The 20,096-nt window shown below is 37.1% G+C and overlaps 2 protein-coding genes across 4 annotated transcripts; both read right to left on the bottom strand.

Annotated features, from left to right (window-relative positions):
* Positions 1-228: 228 nt before the first annotated feature.
* On the bottom strand, positions 229-5,676 carry tspy (testis specific protein Y-linked). The gene is made up of 7 exons (XM_026919551.3): positions 4,432-5,676; positions 3,416-3,493; positions 3,183-3,294; positions 2,935-3,089; positions 2,566-2,642; positions 2,222-2,370; positions 229-2,009 (listed from the first exon to the last, which is right to left on the bottom strand). The coding sequence occupies exons 1-7, from the start codon at positions 5,293-5,295 to the stop codon at positions 1,825-1,827; spliced, it is 1,620 nt and encodes a 539-aa protein (XP_026775352.3). The 5' UTR covers positions 5,296-5,676; the 3' UTR covers positions 229-1,824.
* Positions 5,677-5,866: 190 nt separating this feature from the next.
* Positions 5,867-20,024, bottom strand: foxp3a (forkhead box P3a). 3 transcript variants are annotated; one of them, XM_026919580.3, is made up of 13 exons: positions 19,889-20,024; positions 19,178-19,258; positions 13,338-13,510; positions 12,261-12,351; positions 11,996-12,164; positions 9,125-9,223; positions 8,942-9,029; positions 8,809-8,859; positions 8,507-8,654; positions 7,320-7,396; positions 7,118-7,219; positions 6,698-6,837; positions 5,867-6,487 (listed from the first exon to the last, which is right to left on the bottom strand). In XM_026919580.3, the coding sequence occupies exons 3-13, from the start codon at positions 13,506-13,508 to the stop codon at positions 6,439-6,441; spliced, it is 1,185 nt and encodes a 394-aa protein (XP_026775381.1). In that variant the 5' UTR covers positions 13,509-13,510; positions 19,178-19,258; positions 19,889-20,024; the 3' UTR covers positions 5,867-6,438. The 3 variants fall into 3 exon arrangements, with proteins under 3 accessions (XP_026775381.1, XP_026775391.1, XP_026775373.3); XM_026919590.3 differs by having other exon boundaries at positions 6,716-6,837; XM_026919572.3 differs by lacking the exons at positions 19,178-19,258; positions 19,889-20,024 and adding an exon at positions 19,049-19,177 and having other exon boundaries at positions 5,867-6,837.
* Positions 20,025-20,096: the final 72 nt, after the last annotated feature.

Here is a 20,096-nt window from a genome sequence, read left to right as displayed (position 1 = left end):
AGCTTGATAAGAACTATGAAGTAATGTTGTTGAAGAAATGTCAAAAATCATCTACCCAAATTACAGTAGAAACCATTGTGAGGGAAAACTGCCAACACTGTCTTTTCTCAAAATAATATATTAAACTTTCTTTTTTGCTGAGCAAGAAATAATAGCAACTAATAGTTGTTCTGCTGAGCAACAAGCTTTTGTGTGTATATTTACTACACAAAATAAACACATAAAACCTTTATTTAAAAAGGAACATTTATTTAAAGACAAATCATACAATATTTGTGAAACTTTTAAGCTATAAACTTTACCACACAAAAATATTTCTCTTCTGGTGCTTTAGGTCGAATACACTTTTAAATTACAAAACTAACAAATTATAAACCCTTCATTGAGGGTTAGAAATTACACTTACAATAAACATCTTGGATGCATAAACTTAGTATTCTAGGACTTTGCCAACCAAAAATTAAGTTGTATGTGTGGATAAGGCATGATAATTTCAAGTGGCAGTAGATTAATTACAAATTCCAATAAATAATAATAATAAAAACATGATGAGGGTTACAGCAGAAAGTCAGCGCTGCCTATGACAATACAGAAAAAAATTACAAATGCCCTACATATACACACTCATACAAATGTAAAATTAATGTTTTATGAATGTATCATAACACAAAATAGTCTACCGATAAAGCTAGATCACACCACCTGGTCTAATGAGTTCCTTATTTCCATGGCAAAAAAAATGGATATGATTATTCATTACAGCTTTTGACTGCTTCTAGCATGTTCATGCATGTGTATCAACAGTGTGCTGCCATCTATTTGAGTGCCATTATTATAAACAGAGCTGCCATATAGTACAAACTAGTGATTAAGTTTCCTACCATGCACAGAAAAAGTAGTTCCTTGTGGCAGAAGTGTTTCTATCTGCTTATTCTTACAAAAAAAAAAAAAAGATATCAATCTATAATTATTTTAAGGAATTTACCTAAAAATTTAAACTATTAACAACTCAGACCAAAGTAATAAATCTTATTATACCCAATAAAAACACATCAAAGAAACAAATCCACTGTAATAAACATCCCTGAGTGGTCCAGTTTTGGTTCAGAACTAAGTACATCTAGTTCAAATTTATTTAGAACACACCCTTTAAGAATGATTACCACAAAGTTTTAAAAAATATCAAACTCACAACCAACAAATCTGGTTAAAGGGTTTTGATTATGTGGTATTGGTCATATAAATCCTTATGCATAGCAGAAAACTGATTCTGTTCTCTTTTTTTTCTTTTTCTTTTTTTTAAATAGCAAGCCAGACTTCTGGCTCTGCTGCAGAAGCACATCATAAAAAAAACAAACAAACAGAAACAATGCTGTGGGCCAACAGGAACGTTTTAACTGGGCGCCGTCACTGAGTTATAGTAGTTGTCTGTCTAGCTGAAAATAGTCCATGCAGTTAAAAAAAACAATTACGCATTTTAACAGTAACCACTGTTAAAACCTCTACTGTTGCTTGGAATAAAAATGTGAAAATAAAAAAGTTAGTCTGGATTAGGAATGGGAACACAAAGCCTGTACACATGAATTATACTGCCATGTAACATATCTCATATTAAACCTTCCAGTTTTTTATCTACATCCTGTATTTTGTAGCGAAATATTAATGACGTCATCTTGCATTACAGCCAGCAATTTTTGCTGTTTCTTTAAAAGCTGACAAGATACTGTACTTATCAGACATGACACAGCTACTTGCAATAACAATGCCCTAATGAGTCCATAATTTGCTTGAAGAATAACTCTAATCTTTATCTGCATACTGTTGCTAGTTTTCCTCTTCCTCCTCATCCTCATTAACCTCAATATCTCCTTCTTCCTCTTCCTGGCCCAGCTCTCTGACCTCACTGCTAGCTGAGTGACAGACCTCATCCACTTCCTCTATATCTACTTCCTCTTCTTGCCTCTCCTCACTGGAAGATTCCACTCCTTCTTGGTCACTGTCACCAGCACCTGAAACAAGTGTGTAATGAATAGAATAATGTAGATTACTTTATGCCTGTCTTTCAAGGTTAGTGATTAAAAGGCAAAAACTGTAAAAACATATAGCAGTTCCTTACTTTGAAGCATATTCTACCATTTAGTTTATACATCTTATATACTAAAAGGCACAGTCAGAGTACATATTGTACATTCTTGCCTGTTATATTGTGTTAGTTCATTACCTGTGACTCGACCTTCATCTTCATTGTCCTCATCATCCTGATCTTCCTGTTCTTGTTGTCGATCGTGGCTGACCAGTTCCTGGTCATCATCTGAATCCGAGATGATCACACACTCATCTCCATTACTGTTCTGGGGTGGTTTGGATGTGCTAGCAAAAATATTCAGACAGTGGGTTTAAACGTGAAGAGTGAGCTGTCCTACTGTCCTCAACTTCTTCATAAAGTCACATTAATACAAGGCATATACAATTGCAAAAAACAACAACAAAAAAACCACAAAGCAAAAGATTGCATGATAAAATCCTGAAGCGCCATGCAAAATTTAGAATCGTGGATTTTATTACCTGCCATTTTCCCGTGGCTCCCACAATGGTGTCAGGTAGTACCTAAGAGGGTCTTTGTACAGGTCATCCTTCAGGATCTACATCAGAATGCACAATATGGTCTTCATTATTGAACCTTAACCTACCTAATCAACCAACCAAAACCTAAATCCCAATCAAACTGCATACATGCACTTATATCACTGTCTGTGCATATATTGTAGGTCAACCTTGTAGCACATTGTTGCAATATAGTAGGTTTTTTCTTTCTGTGGTTGTTGCCTACTGAGGTCACTGGTTCACCAGGCAAATATAAATAAAACACTATCAGATCTGGGTGCCCCAATGACTGATTTGTCCACCTCTGTACACCACCCAGTTATACTGTACCTGTGCTATTTCATCCATCCCAGGACTACTATGGTCATCGAACCAGTGGAAGAAACTCTCGTAAACGCCGCGTGAATTCCGCCTTGGTTCTCCATTTCTTGTCAAGGACTGTCCATGATGCCAAACAATTGGGTTTGAGAAAGAAACTGGAGATCCTGAGGAGAAAGCAGTACAATGATGATCACTACATAAAGATATGCAAGACTAAAACCATCACTTACAAATGGCCCACAGTTCAGCGATCTTACCTCCCAATCCAAGATGGAGCTCTTTTACTATGACTTTGTTCTGAAAGAAGGGGTTCCGACGGAAATGAAAGCAAATCCGGTAGCCAAGTTTGTTGTTTTTGAAAGTCTCGATCTGTGCAAAACACAGTATGGGAAAGAGGTGTTGATGAAATTCGTATTTCAGTAACAGGGTAGATCTAATCATGTTTGTTGAAAGGTCATTAGACACAGATAAACATTACTGGGTACTTCACCTCCAAATTGATCATGTAGCTGAGAGCATCTTCATCATTTTCATCGATCTGTGCTGACAAGTGTGGGTGGTTGAGAAGCTGAAATACTCTTGGTTAAGTAAACAAGATATGCACATCATTTTAAAACGTGGGTTCAGATCAGTAAAAAGTATGGCGTAGAACAAAAATGTTATTGGCCAAGTCTAACTTCTGCTTTCTTGTGTTAGGAATTGCATTTTGGTGTGCATATGTGATAAACTAGTACATTACTGTTGTGTTGAGTTGTAAAATTTACAGTTTCAGCCAGCTGTAGTGTTATAGCGTGTCTTGTCATCACCCAACATTAGAAAGCCAAGAGAACATAAAAGTGGAGCATAAGGCTCTCATAGAGGTGCAGTGTGTTGTACATAGTACATAATTTAAGATATAATCTAAAAAACATGTTAACAGGGCCTTTTCCTCAGAAAAAAAAAATTCCCTATGTTTTAATTTTTCCCCATTCCAGACTTTTTCTTAAAGATTTCTTAAAGCAGAGCTGTCTAATCTTATCTGCAAAGGGCTACTATGACTGCAGGATTTCATTCCAACCAAACACCTGATAGTTATTTAAAATCCAAGATCAACTGATTAGACAGATGAAATCAGGTATAGCTCCTGCTTGGTTGGAAACCTGCAGCCATAACGGCCCTTTGTAGATAAGACTGGACACGTCTGGCTTAAGTGTTAAGTGTTAAGTATTAAGTGTTATATACATTAGGAATGATGCACTGGTGCAGAATGTAAGGATGATTTCTGAAGGCAATGAATTTGGAGCCTGAGTGTGATGGGTTGGAACATATATACTTTTTTCTGGCCAGCTCCATTCTTTTTCATACATACATTCCATACATACTGTATGGACCCTCATGATCCCTGCATGAGAAGAGACTAAAGCTACAAAGGGGAATACTGCTCACACCGAACCTACATGACTGACAGTAGCAGAACAATGTGGGGAAGTGGGAGAGCCCTGGTGGTGCGCTCTGGAGAAAGGATACGGCGGTGAGCCAGAAGCCCGGGATGCTCTGCGCGATGGCGGCGCGCTGCTCGAGGTGAGGACGCCGCTGACGGCCCAGCCTGAGCTCGAGGCGCCGGTGCAGGCGCGCGCCCTTCTTCTCCAGTGCGTCCAGCCGCATCTGCACGTGCGCCAGGAGCGCGACGGAGCGCCGCAGCTCGGGGGCCATCTGCACCGATACGATGGCGCACTCCTCGCGCTCCTGATCATCATCATCATCATCGTCGTCGTCATCAGACGAGCTGGCTGTCAAGGAGGACCCGGGGAGGGAGTCATCCTCCTCCTCCTCCTCCTCCTCTTCCTCATCTGCGCGGCGCGCGCGCACCCGCGCCTCTCCACCGACACCTCTCAGCGCGGATACCGAGCAGCTGTCCTCCGCGCGCGTGCTCAGCTCCAGCTCTGCACGGCTCTGTTTACTGACCGTGTTTTCACCGAGGGCTTGTTTGGATGAACAAGGCGTTTCAGCACGCTGGTCCCCGGCACCGGTGAGGCTCGCGAGAGCTTCAGCTGCGTCTATCGTTGCGCAATCTGAGCGCGCCTTCTGGCCTTCAGACGACTCTCCATCTCCATCCTTCCGTTCAGTCCCACTGGCGTTTTCTGTCCCGTTTGCATTTTGCACTCTGTTTTCAGAGAGCTCAGGAGCATTGCTACTCTCACATGCGCCATTTTTGTGCTTTAATGGAAGCGCGTCGTTCTCGGCGCGTTCACGCGAATCGCTCTCTGCAGCTTCCTCCTCGTCCACTTTGAGCTGTTTGGACAGCGGGGAGTCCTCCTGCTGCCGCGGGCTCGCGCTCCTCTTTCTGTTACATTCGGACGGCTTATTACTGCTGTCCGACGCTGTATTCATGTTATAGTTAGCAGCAAACACTTGTTAGTGTGTTTAAAATTATTGCTTGGTAACTTACTGATCTGATTTTCCCCTGATATGTGTGATCTTACTGATTAGCTAGGTTAGCCAACTAGCTAGATAGCTAGCTAACCCGTTTGCATAGCACTTCTCCTCTGTCCAGATACCTAGAGTTTAGAGGCCTAGCTCGCTTGTATGCTAACTATAAACAGTGTTTGCTTCCCTGCACTGACGCTACTGCTGTTTACGTCTGCAAGAAAGCGTAAAATTCTCTTACTTAAATATGTAACAAGGCCTCGTGTTTTCCAGTTCCGCGTACTTGTTTATAATTTGTCCTTCCGTTCGCCATTTGGCTGAAGCCAAATGTTGATACGAACGAGAAAAACAATCCTCTGATTGGCTGAGCGGCGCCGCGCAAAAATCATCTCAGCCAATCGTAAAGCAGATCAGCTGAACATTAAGAACAACACAACTGCGTCCCTTTTACGCTTTTTAAAGATTATTTCTTGCTCATTCTGGGACTGCAAATTTTACATTGAAAAATAACACGCAGAAAGACTCATGTTACTCTCAAAGTCATATTTTTATTTTGTAAAATAGGACAGTCAAGACCAGTTAAATACAATGAAATATCACAAGAATTTGTGTACCTTAGTATTCTAGGCATCTGCCTATGTAGAGCATCTGTCTTTCTGCAGCTAAAAAGCTATTGAGTGAAAATCATCCCATCAGAAATGGCATACAAAATGCAAACATCTGAAATTGAATTTTGTACTGAACTTGAATTTCTTGGTTTGCAAAATCTGAAACTGAATTTCATGCTTAAGAGTGTGCAACTGAACTTTTGAAAGTTTAAAATTAGTTATTCACATTTTTAGAATCCCTTTCAAAATAACTTGCAGGTAAAAGCAGGTGAATACAGAACCCAGAACCCATAAATTCAGATTTTTTTTGCATTTAAATTCAAAATTTTAATGAAATAAATCTAACTCCATGAAAGCTTGCCATATTGGCAGGTCAAAGAGAATGAAGCCTAATGAAAATCAGAAATTACTCGTAGATCCACTGAAAGAGACACTTTGAGGTATTGTTGACATTGCACAGAATGTCTCAAGAAGTGACTTCACACTGAAGAATGTAATTTCAAGAATAAAACATGGAATAGTGTGCCACCCAGCTCATGTCTTGGTCCCTGGAGAATATAAGAGGAAAATTGGTCGTTAATAGATTAAAAGACTCTAAACATTTGCATTAGTTCATGTACAGGACTGAACTATAAAAACATGATAATGCAATTTGTATGCATCACTTACAGCCACCCAGATACAGTAACTAATGTTATATAAAGAAGAGCTACATTTTGCATTTATCACTTATGTCCTGAATGTTCAGTGGACTTAACCGTTTTGGGATAGTGCACCTGTGTAACTTCTGCCCTCTCCTTCTCAGAAATTCTGCCTCATCCACTGTCCAAACAGAGCCTTTCCCTCCATCAACACGTACAAAGCACTTATGGAGGCTTAGGTTGTGCCGGACTGCATTCTACATGTGTGGGATTAAAAAACAATTACAAAACAAAATAGTGAGATATATGGTAATCTGTCTACTTTAACAGGTTTCTATACAGGACACTCCGTTAGTGCACTGAACCAAACAACTAGACATGCTACAAAAAAAAATGTTTAATGAATTATCACGTGTGTTTTTGTCAGCAGTTCTCATGTTTACAAATGTTTGGTTAGATAGCTGTGATATCTGTGGTTTGACACTTCTGCTTGTGGCCACTGAGTCACACAACAAAAAAGTACAAGGTGTCTTTTACCTTCCAGGTGGCTGTGTTATGACGGAAGTAGAAGAACTTGCGTGTGAACCAGTGATAGATTTCATTCAGTGTTAGCTGTTTTTCGGGAGATTCAAGAATCGCCTAAATAGCAAGATACAAAGTAAATGTGATTGATTAACATTAGAAAAAATCAAGAGGTATGTCTTTGTCAGTAGAAAAAACATTAACAGTGCTCACCCACCCATCTTATCATGGAGGCATAAGTAAATGGTGGCCTCATGTTTGTGTATTTGTAGCACTCAATACTTGGGACAATTCCTGCAGAATGATTGCGACATATTTAACACACAATTAAATCAACTCAAAGACAATCATACTGCATACTAATGTACTTAATAGCACAATAAATGTTTGACATAATCACAGATGTAAACCCCAATGACAAAGAATCCAAAAGTCTGAGTCACCTAAATATTTTTTACTCAGCTGATACTTGACTATCCACCGGTTGTGGTGGGTCTGGAGCCTATCCCAGGATCATGGGGCACAAGGCGGATAAAATATCAAATTGTATCATATGTTCATGCTTTACATACAGTGTTAATTGTTGTCATGTCATATTGCCCATATTGAAAAAACCTCTGCATAACATCACTGATACTGATATTGACACGAATGGTATGCCCTAACAACACTAATGCTTTTAGTGAAATGTGAGCCTTTTGATGACTAATATTAGTCATTAGTTGGTATAATGGTATTAGTTTTACTTAACTGCTCCATTGGAACAGTTCTTGGCAAAGGGATGTTGTACAATGCGGCTGAGGTGACATGGTGATTATTTTTTAATAAGGTATGGTCATGAATTAATATATTGAGGTCATGCATTAAGCTTCTTGTGGGTATTAATTAAGAAATCCTTTTATTTGTCACATATATATTCTTTTTCTTCGCATATCCATGCGTGTTAGGAAGTTGGAGTCGGAACACAGGGTCAGCCATGATACAGCAGCCCTGGAGCTGATAGGGTTAAGGACCTTGCTCAAGGAACCCCCAACCATCTGATCAGTAACACAGAGCCACCACTGCTGTAATATATCGTAATTTTTAAAATGAGTTAGACACAGAGAAATCAAATGAATTAGATTACTGCAGCCACAGAAAACTAAACACTGAGATTGATAATATTATTCTTTACTTCATTCTTTGAATGGTGCATAGAGACATACTGGTGTCAGTGGCATTGCAACATGCAATTAGCCTGTGTCAACTTGGGCTCAAGTTACAAAATCCCTGACCTCAGTATATTAATTCCTGGCCATGCCTTATTTAAAAAATAACCACCATGTCACCTCAGAGGCTCTGTACTTTTTTGCTTTTATTGTTTTTGTAATTTGTGTGTGTGTGTGTGTGTGTGTGTGCTCTAACCCGGTATGAATGGCGTTGTAGGGATCTGCCAGTATCCTGGAGGTAGCACGTCAGATGAGGTTGTGTTTTGTGCATGTAGAATGCTCAAACTCTGACAGGACTGCAGGCTTCCTGAAGGAGTACTGGACTGCTTCAGTCTTGGGTTAGCCTGGAGTAGAATGATATGTTGACATGCTGACATGTTGGTCAACTGACATGTTGGTCAATTACTGTTTGGGGACTGTAGACAATGTATGAAGACTACTCAACCATTTTAAAAGTATGCTGCATTATGTCATTGTTACTTCAGCAAAAGCACTTACATCAAACAGATGCAGGTACATGGACTGTAGCCTTTGCCTCTCCACAACCAACTGCAATAAGTACACAGGTTATCAGCGTCATCAGTGATAAAGCTCTAAATCAATATGCTTCATGAATGTGTTGTGTGCGTACCTGACTCTCCATGCGTTCGACCATATTTTTCTGCATTCTCCATTGTTCAATGGTTTTATCCCCAGGGCCATGCTCAGAATAGAGGTGTCTTTATAGTATACAGTAAATAACAAGGAGGAAATAATTTAAGAAATTGGCAGCATCAGGTACATCACAAAATGAATGCTAAATGTCATGACTTACTTCAGGAAGTGATTATATTCCTTAAACGCTTCCTTGCAGCCTGGCCAGGTGCACACACCTTTGTTAAATAAAAGGTTTTCAGAGACTATCTGTGGAGGACTTCAAAAAGAAAGTAAATAATTTAGAGGAGGAAAAAAAAGATAAAATATTGATGCAAGCAGCAACCACTGGGGTCTAATTGTTTAGTTGCTGTGGTACTGGAGAATGATCCTGAATATAACAAATGTTTCAGAGGTATTGTTTGATGGAAATTCTAGGAGGAATACTGAAAACAAACAAAAAATATGGGTTTTCATATGTTTGACATTTCACTTGGCATAAAAAAGAATTAAAGGAACAGAACAGTATGATTGTCAAGTGCATGATTGTCAGTATGGCAATTGGTTGAAAGGTTCTGAGCAGTTTTAGGGATATTAATATTGTAGCACTCATTGGTGGTGAAATGTCATAGTCCAGTCAAAGTACCACACCAAGTTTGGCATCTGTACACCCAAGTGTTACTGACATACAGACAGGTGCCAAATTAAAGTAAAAAAAAAAAACCTTCAGTGCACATTGGCACTGATTCTTCAAGTGTCTAGAACTGGAGAGACGAACACAATTCTTCCAGAGGATATTCCCTCGGTTGGTGTTTAGTTGAGGGTCGAGTCCTGGCTAACACATCCAAAGCCTCCTATAGGTGTATGTCTGGGTTGGCATCTGGTGAGTGTGAAGGCCAGAGCATATGATTTACATCATTTTTATACTCATTGTCATCCTGGAAAAGGCTACTCCCGTTGAATGGAAATGTTTCATCATAAGATGAAGGTGATCAGTCAGAACTTTGTATCGATTTGCAGTGTGGATAAGTGGACCCAAACCTTGCTAGCAACATGCTTCCTGTAGCATAACAGAGCAACCAATTTTTCCCTTTAATTTGTCATCTATTGTATTCCCTCACTTCCTGTTTTGCATCTTGGATTTGTTGTAGCATCACAGGCAAATCCATTTGATAACTTTGATCATATGAATCTACTAAAGACTGGACAAAATCTGTAGTAGCAGTACTAAAAACAGTTTCACATAGTATGCAAATAAGTATACATTAACCTGGAGGAGTTAAATAGTACAAACTGCAATGAGGTTATGAAAGAATTTTGACTGCATGTCTTATTTTCAAGAGATACTGTATATTTGTTTTACAGAATGAAACCATTGGTAGTGCTCAGTTCATGTAAGCTTTAGTTTTGATGATAATCGGGCCAATGATAAGCTTTTGAAGTGCTGATTTTTTTCCCGGCTATCAAGTCATCATTAAACCACATCTACAGACTGATAAAGATATTTAGGTCTAATCTCAGTTGTACAAGAGGCTGCTGAGAAGCAGTTATCGTAGTGGTCAAATAATAATAAAAAAAAATACGGTGAATACAGCAAAGCAGAATACACCAAATTTTACCTGGCTATGTATAATTTTATTGTCCCAGTCTTAGAAATGATTGGTAAAAACCTGTTTCTCAGAGTATTAAAAACCAGCTGTACATATTATGCATGCCGTACTATTCAAAATCGAAATCAGCAGGGGGTGAATGGTCAAAATTTTAACTTTGTTTGGCTTCAAAAAAATAGAGTAAATCAGAAAAGGAAAAAAATCAGACTCGTCTTGCTTGTACTACTGTACTACTGTATTTGTCCACCAATTTTCATGTCTGTGACCTACGGTTTGACCTGCACAATCTAGAAGAAGAATTAAGAAGAATAAGAAGTTACAGAATGAGAACGTATCCAAGTACCAACTGCTTGGACCCTAACAAAGGAAAGGAAACAAAAGGGCAGAGAGAGAAGAGGGAAGAGAAAAATAATTATGGCAAATCTTTCTATCATAGTTGGGAACATTGTATATTGTATGTTGATTTGGTACACTACATTATTCGGCCAAAAGTGTGTGGACGCCTGACCATCACACTCATATATGGGTCTTCCGAAAACTGTTGCCACATAGTTGGAAGATCAAAATTGTCTAGAATGTCTTTGTACGCTGTAGCATTGTGATTTTCCTTCAGTGGAACTAAGAGGCCCAAACCTGTTGACAGTATGCAGCATGACAGTGCCACTTTGCACAAAGCGACGTCCATAAAGATATGGTTTGCCAATGCTGGTGTGGAAGAATTAATTGACCTGCACAGAGCCCTGACCTCAGCACCACTGAACACTGGATGAATTGGAACGCCGACTTGTCCAGCATCAGTGCCCAACCTCACTAATGCTCTTGTGGCTGAATGAACACAAATCCCCACAGCCACGTTCCAAAATCTAATGGAAAGCCTTTTCAGAAGAGTAGAGGCTGTTATAACAGCAAAGAAGGGACCAACTCCAGATTAATGCCGATGGTTTTGGAAAGGGACGTTCAACAAGCATATCTGGTTGAGATGGTCAGGTGTCATCAAACTGTTGACCATATAGTATACAGTATATTTTCATTTACAACCAAATTGTTGACACTGTATATTGACTTTGATGCTGCTTTCATAGTCTGGTATTGAAGTAAGGTCCTGACCTAACTAGATACTAAAGGTAGATCTCCCATTACAATTACTAGGTTAATCACTTAACAGGTTTAGTATTTTTAATTCTGACTTCTGGGCTAAAAGCCAAACAGGAATTCATTTTCTTTTGAAGCATAAACATCTTGATGTAAATGATTTCGAAAACATGTTTGAAAAGCAAAATCCCCTGTAACAGCTTACAAAGGTAAGATAAAAACTTTGCAAGTTTGCTTTACTGCTCGCTAGAACATAGTAACCTTCTTCACTATGTTAGCAATGTAGCAAGCAGGAAAGCAGCAGTCCAGTCTTTGAATTAGCGTTAGAATCAGCTAGCCTCTGTACTTACTCTGTATGGTGCTCTGTTGTGCTCTGAGCAGGACTTGGTCCAGAAGCATTCACTCTGGTGGGATAGTCTGTGTCATAAGATGGCAAGTGGACTGGCAGTTTATTGTCCATTTCTTCCTTGAATACGAGTTCAGTGGAACTGTCACCCACACCAGACTGGCTGGACAAGGCTGCGGAATGGTTAGGCTTTCTATTAGAGACTCTATTTTATTAAAACAGTCGTTTATGGAAGTAAAATATAAAATGTTTTGTGTTGATGAGTGTACCGTGTGTCAGAGTCTGGTTGCCCTTGCGGAGAACTGATGGTCTCTGCAGGATGGACTGCTGATGTTGCTTGTTGTTTTTTTCACTGGGGCCCTGGACACAGCAAACAAGCGGTGTGAAGTTCTGCAGGTAATATATGTAAGGAATGATACACAACGGTGCATACTCAACAATGGTGTGGTGTGATGCCTGAAGTTGATTATTTTCTACAAACAGCACATCCTAGTGTTCTATTCCTGTTACACCACAGCAATTTGCCAGAGATTACCATTTTTATGTATTAAGGATTGACACATCATACTTTTTATTTGCTTATAGTTACAGTTAATGTTGTGGAACATCCATGAAATAAGTTAGTTCCTGATATCACTTATACCATAGAAGCTATAAACAGTTGTTCCCTCACCAGCCTCTTTCTTTTTTCTATCTCTCTTGAAGTTAATAAGTCAAAAGCTTGTAGCTTGTCATGTTAATGAGAAACTGCAAAGTTTTCTGTCCTGAAGACTTTCCCATGGTGGAAAACATAAAGGAACAGCTTTGTCCAATCAGAATCGAGCATTCAACAGCGATGTGGTATATTTAGGATATATATTACATACTGTTATCAGTTTTTTGTTTTGGGGCTCTTAATAACTTAGTACTTTCACACATCTCTGAATGTTTAACAGAATATGTTACAAATGTAGTTCAAAGATTATCAAATGTTTTCTTACTGAGCTAAAACAAAAAAACAGTGAGGAAGCAGCCTTTGTTTTTATGTTTCAAATATCTGAAACTTAGTATAATTCAATATTCAGATTCAGACCACAGTTTAAAAAGCCTTTTGAGGTTTTTTTTTAATCTAACATAAATAATAAAACTGTTTTTTTTTTTTTTACATATTAACACTTTACTTTTCCTACACCTTTATTTTACTTTTGCTTTTACTTTTGTTCTTCACACTAAATGCCCTTTATTCTTGTAATACCGGAGTTTAATTGCTCTTCCTGTTGTCACTTTTTTTTTCTTCTATTTTTCATGGCAAAGTGTTTTGAGCTGCAGCTTAAGTATATGAATGGTACTAACTTCAATCGTATTACCTTTGTGATGATGCACTGAGTGGCTCTTGAAGACGAATTGCCTGCTGTGTACTTTATCTGTGATCTGGAAAACCCAGGAGGCTCTTCTACCAGCCGATGAAGTTGCTTCTGGTCTTTTGTACTACTGCCGCTGTCTTGTCCTCCACTTGTCCCAGCACCATTATGAAGCATAGCTAGAGTTTATATACATTGTTAGTTATTATTTATAACCATTTATTAGTGGTAGACTTCAAATCTGTAAGAACAGCTAAGGGTATTCATCTTAAAACATATACATTAATGCATATTTATATGATATTTAGAAACTAACATGAATTATTCAGTTACTTCAGGTAAACTAATAAGAAAATTATGTAGTTACTGATAGATTTTGGGGATTTTAGGTTTTTTTTATTATAAATTAAAACTTCTGTTGACCAAAACATGCTTGTCTAAATGCAATACCTTTATATCAAATACATTTGATATATCTGGGCTTATGTTATTCGTGACATGGAAGTAACATTTTAAAACTTAATATTAAGAAGTAGCAGTGGTTCTTTTTGTTATTTTAATTTTTAATAAGATTTTACAATTTTGTTACTAATTGCTAAAGTGCTATAGGCATATAGAATATGGAAACCTACATGAATGATTGTACTGGTGTTTTCATACTGTTCTGACTAAATGTGACTATATATATTACATGTTACTTTAACAATATAATATTTTATTGAGCTTTGCAATAATTTCAAATAATTACATATATTGTTAATATGTATATATGAATATATACAAATATGTGATAGTTATTTAGCTAATAATTAATATTATTGAGCATCTAGTGCAAAATGAAAAACAACAACATAATGTGATAAACCACTGAAGAGCCCTTGAAATATAAAATATGAAAACCTATGTGCTAGAGTATTTGTGTACATTGTGTACACATGTTCCTGTTAAAAATAATGAACCATAAAAAAATCAAATGACTATTTCTGAGAGATACAGCATACAACTGACAAGATCAACATGAAATCTGTTAGTGAATCACTCTGTGTTTTTTTTTAGTGTTTTTTTTGGGGGGGGCGAAGGGGGGTGCATATAAAAAAAAACAAAAAAAAAACACAGATGACAACATTGCCATAAGCTTTACTGAATCTTAAACATCAACCAAAGATTGGATTAGACACATCGAGTGGTCTGCTGATGTTTCCTTGGTTGTCTATACCGAACTCTTTCCAGACATATTGTGTGTCAAAAAAAAAAAAAAAACTAAACTAAACAAAAACCAAAGCATGCATATCCGTGTGTTCTCTGCTGTTGTGGTGTTGCACAGGTGTGCATTGAACTGAAGACGTGGGAAGCAACCTGTGGACCACAGGAAAGCTTGCAGATGGAAACAAAACACACACATACACACACACACACACACACAACACACACACACACACTTCCGCCTGTGTAGGGCCCCCCATGTTAAGGAAAAAAGAATCTAAAGCAACTCTATTCACTTGCAACAACTGTGTTTTTATTGTACCAAATTATTTAAATTCATTTTAATGTACCGCATTTTTTTTTTCAGTAAAAAAAATAAATAAATAATTCGGTAAAAATCTTACTCTAAACCAGGAAATCTATTTTAAAGTATGAAAACTACACAAATATTAATATAATTCATAAACAGTATAATACAAAAAATGATGACACCTCTGCAGTTTAAACTGCAATTTCTTTATATTCCTCAGTTCTTTAGAAGGTTAATTTCCATTGTGTAACAGCTGTAGCACTCAAATACCTGTATGTTTGAACTTCTTCTTTTTTTTTTTTTTTTTTTTTTTACATATTCAGAAAAGAGCATGAAAAGTACTTTCACCTTTGGATTTGTGCCTTTGTGGTTTAGTGTTCATGTTTAGGCCCGAACTGAGTTTGTGTCTGCTTTCTCTGGTGAAAGATGACATTTAAGGCATGTAACCACAAATTTTTTTTTTTTTTTACTTTGGGGGTTTTTCTGAAAAGTCAAAATTTGCCAGAATCTGAGAATAATCAGAGGAAGTAATTTGGGGTGAACGGGTGCACAAAAATTTTTTTTTTATATCTTTTATATATGTCACACATATTGTACTTGTAAATATAAAGAAAATGTAACAGTGCTGCTCACACTACAAAAAGTACACAAAATTACAAAAATATTTTTTTAAGAGATTATCTCAAATCAAATTGGTAGATAGTAATAAGTACAATGCTACTCTGCTTATAATACAGTGCCTAACATTTTTTTTTTATTTATGTAAGGAATAAAACACTTTGGGACATGCTGTTATAGGAAAATAATCAACAACAGAGCACTGTTACCTCCCTGAAGCTGAAGTTTTCCTATTATAGCACATCATAAAGTGTTACTCCTTTCATACAACAGCAATTTGCCAAGAATTACAAGTCATGCTTTTTAACAATTTACAGGTATGTCTCATGTTGTGAAATGTCTGCGAGACAAGTTAATTCCTGTTATCACTTATTAATAGTAGTGCCCTCACTAGCCTCTCTTTTTTTTCTCTATCTTGAAATTAATAAGACAAAAACACACATAAACACACACACACACACACACACATCTTGCCATGTTACCAAGAAACCAAAAAGCGCAAAAAAGGTCTTCTGTCCCGGAAAACTTATTGACTGTTACAAAGTGATGAAACTGGGGACTCCTTGTGTAAATGTTAAATAAAATCTCTTTACAAAATGCTTCACTATATCAACAATTAGATGCTTTACTTTGTTAAATAACAAGCACTTTTTAAAATCTGTTGAAGTCTTATATTATGTAGTGTGGATGCCCTTTAAGTCCCTGTGAATGAGTTGTTACTGTAGAAATGATAACAGAAACAGTGCATTAATATAAACCTGTGATTTGAATTATAACTAACACAGTCAGAGCTTCTCACACCTTCTGACTAATCATATTAGAGAATTTGAGCACTGTGGTATAAAAGGTAAAAAAAAAAAATTACATTTAAGAAAAACAAAAAATACTATGATTCATCCTTATGCTTATGCTATCTTTATGCTAACCTTAAACTATTCAGTAACTATGATAGATGGTGTTTCTGACAAAAATTGTTTTGACTTTTAGTACCAGATACAAAGGTATATAATGTAATTTCCCATCTTTTGACATCATTCCTCTGAAAATTTACAGTAGTAGAACCTAAAGTTACTCACATATGAGCAAAATGGATTTGGTCACCTTGGCTAACCAGTTTTCCTTACTCCACAACTACAAAGACAATATGAAAAATGTCATCCATAACTATGCGGCAAGGCAGAAACCACTGCTTGCTAAGAGCAACATGAATGTTTAGTATTTCAGGGTTGCCACAAAGCACCTGCATGATCCTCGAAACAGTTGACATGTTCGAAACAGATATAGGAAAGTGAAACTTTATATGAGAGCTAGGACTATGCTATGGCCGGACATTCAGCAAGACCGTGAATGAAATGAGCAGATTGTGCTCAAGAATCCAGTCATTTATATTTGCTCATCTGGGTGATTTTTTTTTTTCAAAGTGACTTACAAGTGAGACATTATACAACTGAGCAGTTGTGGGTTAAGGGACTTGCTCAAAAACGCAACCATGGCAGCTTGGTGGTGCTGGGATTTGAACTCAAAACTTCTGATGAGTAGTCAAAGCTTTAATAAGTAACCAGTATAAGATTGATACTGTATATTGTGACTTTAACCCAGCATATGTCACATTTTAGACTGAACTACTGTATATTCCGACAATGATATAATTGCTTTTTATCACAACCATCTAAATTAAATACTTAGCACCCAATTATTTAGATTTTACATGCATGCCTAATGACACTAATATGAATTGTACTTTGGATTCGCACTTCATCAAATTCATGTAAAGCTAGCGTCAAGTTCATTTACTGCTCTTCCATTGTTAGAGTAAGTGAAATGTACTATGCAGTTCTCAGGCTTAATACACCTCTTTCTCAGTCCATTCATTACGTAACCCCTTCTGAACCTAGAGACATAAGGTTTAAAATATTCTGAGCTTTAAAACATCTAAAAACAAACTTTCAGCAAGCACACCTAAGGAAAGCAAATAACACATGGAAATATGAATGGAATCATATACTTTGCCAGCCTCAGCAGACATCAATACTCAGGAAATTTCTGGCTCAGGAATTAAGTTTATCCACACCAGCAAAGCTCAGTTACATATGTATTGCATGTACAAAAGACATTGCACTTTGCACAGCCATGAGGCAAAGTATAAGCCTCCAAACCTCCAAAAGTTTCCACCAAATGACCACAAATAAGTATTACATAGTTGTAGGAAGAACAAAGAGAGCTACAGCTAAACATGAGAACTGGGGCATATATGAGTGCTATTCTTACTCTGAATGATAGAATCTTCAAGTCATTGAAGACTTGATATAAGTCAGGCAAGATTACACTGAAATCCTTTTGGTCTAGTTGGCTGTAAGTCCTGTAAGTTGACTGTCAGTGTGCAATCTTTTTGTCTAGCTGGCTGTAAGGCTGTAAGTTGACTGCCAATGTGCAACTTCTGGTGATTTGGATGATAATTCTGATATCTGTATGACGGTTTTTACAATGTTCTTGTCAGTGATTAGTGTGCAAATGTTTCGTTTTGAATAAGCCAGTGTATTAATAGTGTCCTTAAGACTGATAATGCACTTTTATGTTATGCCTGCATTCCGTGACTATAAAGCAACCAAATTGGAAAATAAGCTTCATTATTACGTAATTTCACTATTACTCTCATCCTATCTCTCAACAGAAGTCTAATATTACATATATATTGCTCTATTGGTCTATTGATGACCTCATACTACATCTTTCCTGTAGTGTTTTCCAGCCCACTAGAAGTTCATTTTGACTCAACAGTCTAGTTTACTGTATTTATTTTTCCATCTATTTTTATCCCCCTTCACCTGCATACTAGGGTGGATGTAGCAAATACTGATACAGACTGAATTTGATATCAGTGAGTCATTTGGAATATAACTCTGCATTTACTAGTCCCAAACTTATATTTGTATTGACTTGTATTTGTAGATCATCAGTGTGATGTGGGTTCCCATTCTTGGTAAACGTGTGGTTAATGAAGTTGACAAATTTCTCTCGAAGCTGTGCGGCACGGCACAGCTAGCCCCAGACTGGATTTTCTTTTTAGCTCTTAACTATTTTTTTCCACTGCATGACCAGCCATTATTCTGTACATCTGTATAACTGTATAAATCTCCACCTATAAAGCTCATCTTTTGAGATGCTCATTTTGTGCTTTAGTCATTTGAATGTGCACATGTATGCAACTTAAGCAGTTCATTTTTACTCTCAAATAGCCCATGGATACATAGCCCAAGTATGGTTCTATGCAAAGGCAAGACTGATGATCTGGTTTTTTTTTACCACAACACTTCCCGTGACACAGCTACACATGTTTATACTGAACTGTACTAGAGACTAATACATATTGTGGGTACAATGTACCTAATAAATCCTTTCACAAGTCCCACATAACTGTATGAATATAGCAAATGTTGTCCATCTTAAATGGCTATATCATTGTTTACTACCTCCATTTATGTTTCTCTATGGTTTTTGTGTTCAGAATTCGTAGACAAACTGTTCCATACCTACATCATATAAACTTTCAGGTGATGTTTCATCATTTTCAGAATTTGTAACTTACCTTGTCATGTCAAGTGATCTTCCAGCACTAAAGAAAACTAATTTTAAATCTACTATTCATGGCGATGGAAATATTATACTCTTCTCTACCATTACTCTGTTAGAACTGCAAGAAGTGTGTTAACGTTACCTCTCACTGCCTTTGTCTGTCTGTCTTTCCCACTCAGTTTGTCTCGTTATGATTTGACTGCTTTGCAGGAACAGATGGGTCCTTCAACAGGAAGGAAAACCATAGACTGAGTTCACTAGTAAGTGCATAAAAAAACTGTATATATTTGACTGTAATTGAGGAAATGAACAGTATCTCAACCTCTCAATTTTAGTAGAGATTTATAACAACAACTAATACCAGGTCCACAACAATTCTATAATGTAAAAGCCATACATGAATGTTTTCATAAAACATTTCATTTACTTTAGTCAAGCTATCTTAACCTTGTCTCCAAGATCATTTTTATTTATTAGCTCAAATACTATAGTGTTGATTAATTAACAATCCTTAGTTGTTGTTTTTTTTATTTATAAAAAAACTGATTTTCTAATTGATATAATTATATTTCTCAAGAAATTAACCTGCATTTAATTTATGTTTTTAGTAATAGACCTTCAAACTAGAGGCCTTCATAGAAAATGTTGGTGCAACATTTACAAGCACCCATTACAAAAACCTTTCATGGTGGTGTCAGATTAAGGTTTCAGGACAGCCCTGTCAGTCCTTTTACCTGATCCATACAGATCTGCTGTCAGGAAATATGAATTGTATATGGAAAGCAAAATATGTAAACCAATTAACAAATAGTATGGATGCTATAACGAATAGAGTCATTGACTGAGGACTTACCGTTGTCTGTAGAAAAACCTCTAGTTGAAAAAGTACTGGTTGAATGATTTTTGATGGTGGGTCACCCCCTTTATAGGTTCACGCAACATCTACAAGTAGTTTCCCTTAACAGTCTGTTTGTGTGCGTGTGAGAATGTGTGTGTGTGTGTGTGTGTGTGTGTGAGTGTGTGTTAATGTGTGTGTGTGCTTTAATATTTTGTGTAGGTGT

The sequence above is a fragment of the Pangasianodon hypophthalmus genome, chromosome 8 (assembly GCF_027358585.1).
Source record: "Pangasianodon hypophthalmus isolate fPanHyp1 chromosome 8, fPanHyp1.pri, whole genome shotgun sequence".
NCBI lineage: Eukaryota > Metazoa > Chordata > Actinopteri > Siluriformes > Pangasiidae > Pangasianodon > Pangasianodon hypophthalmus.
This window is presented reverse-complemented; position numbering and strand designations above follow the sequence as displayed.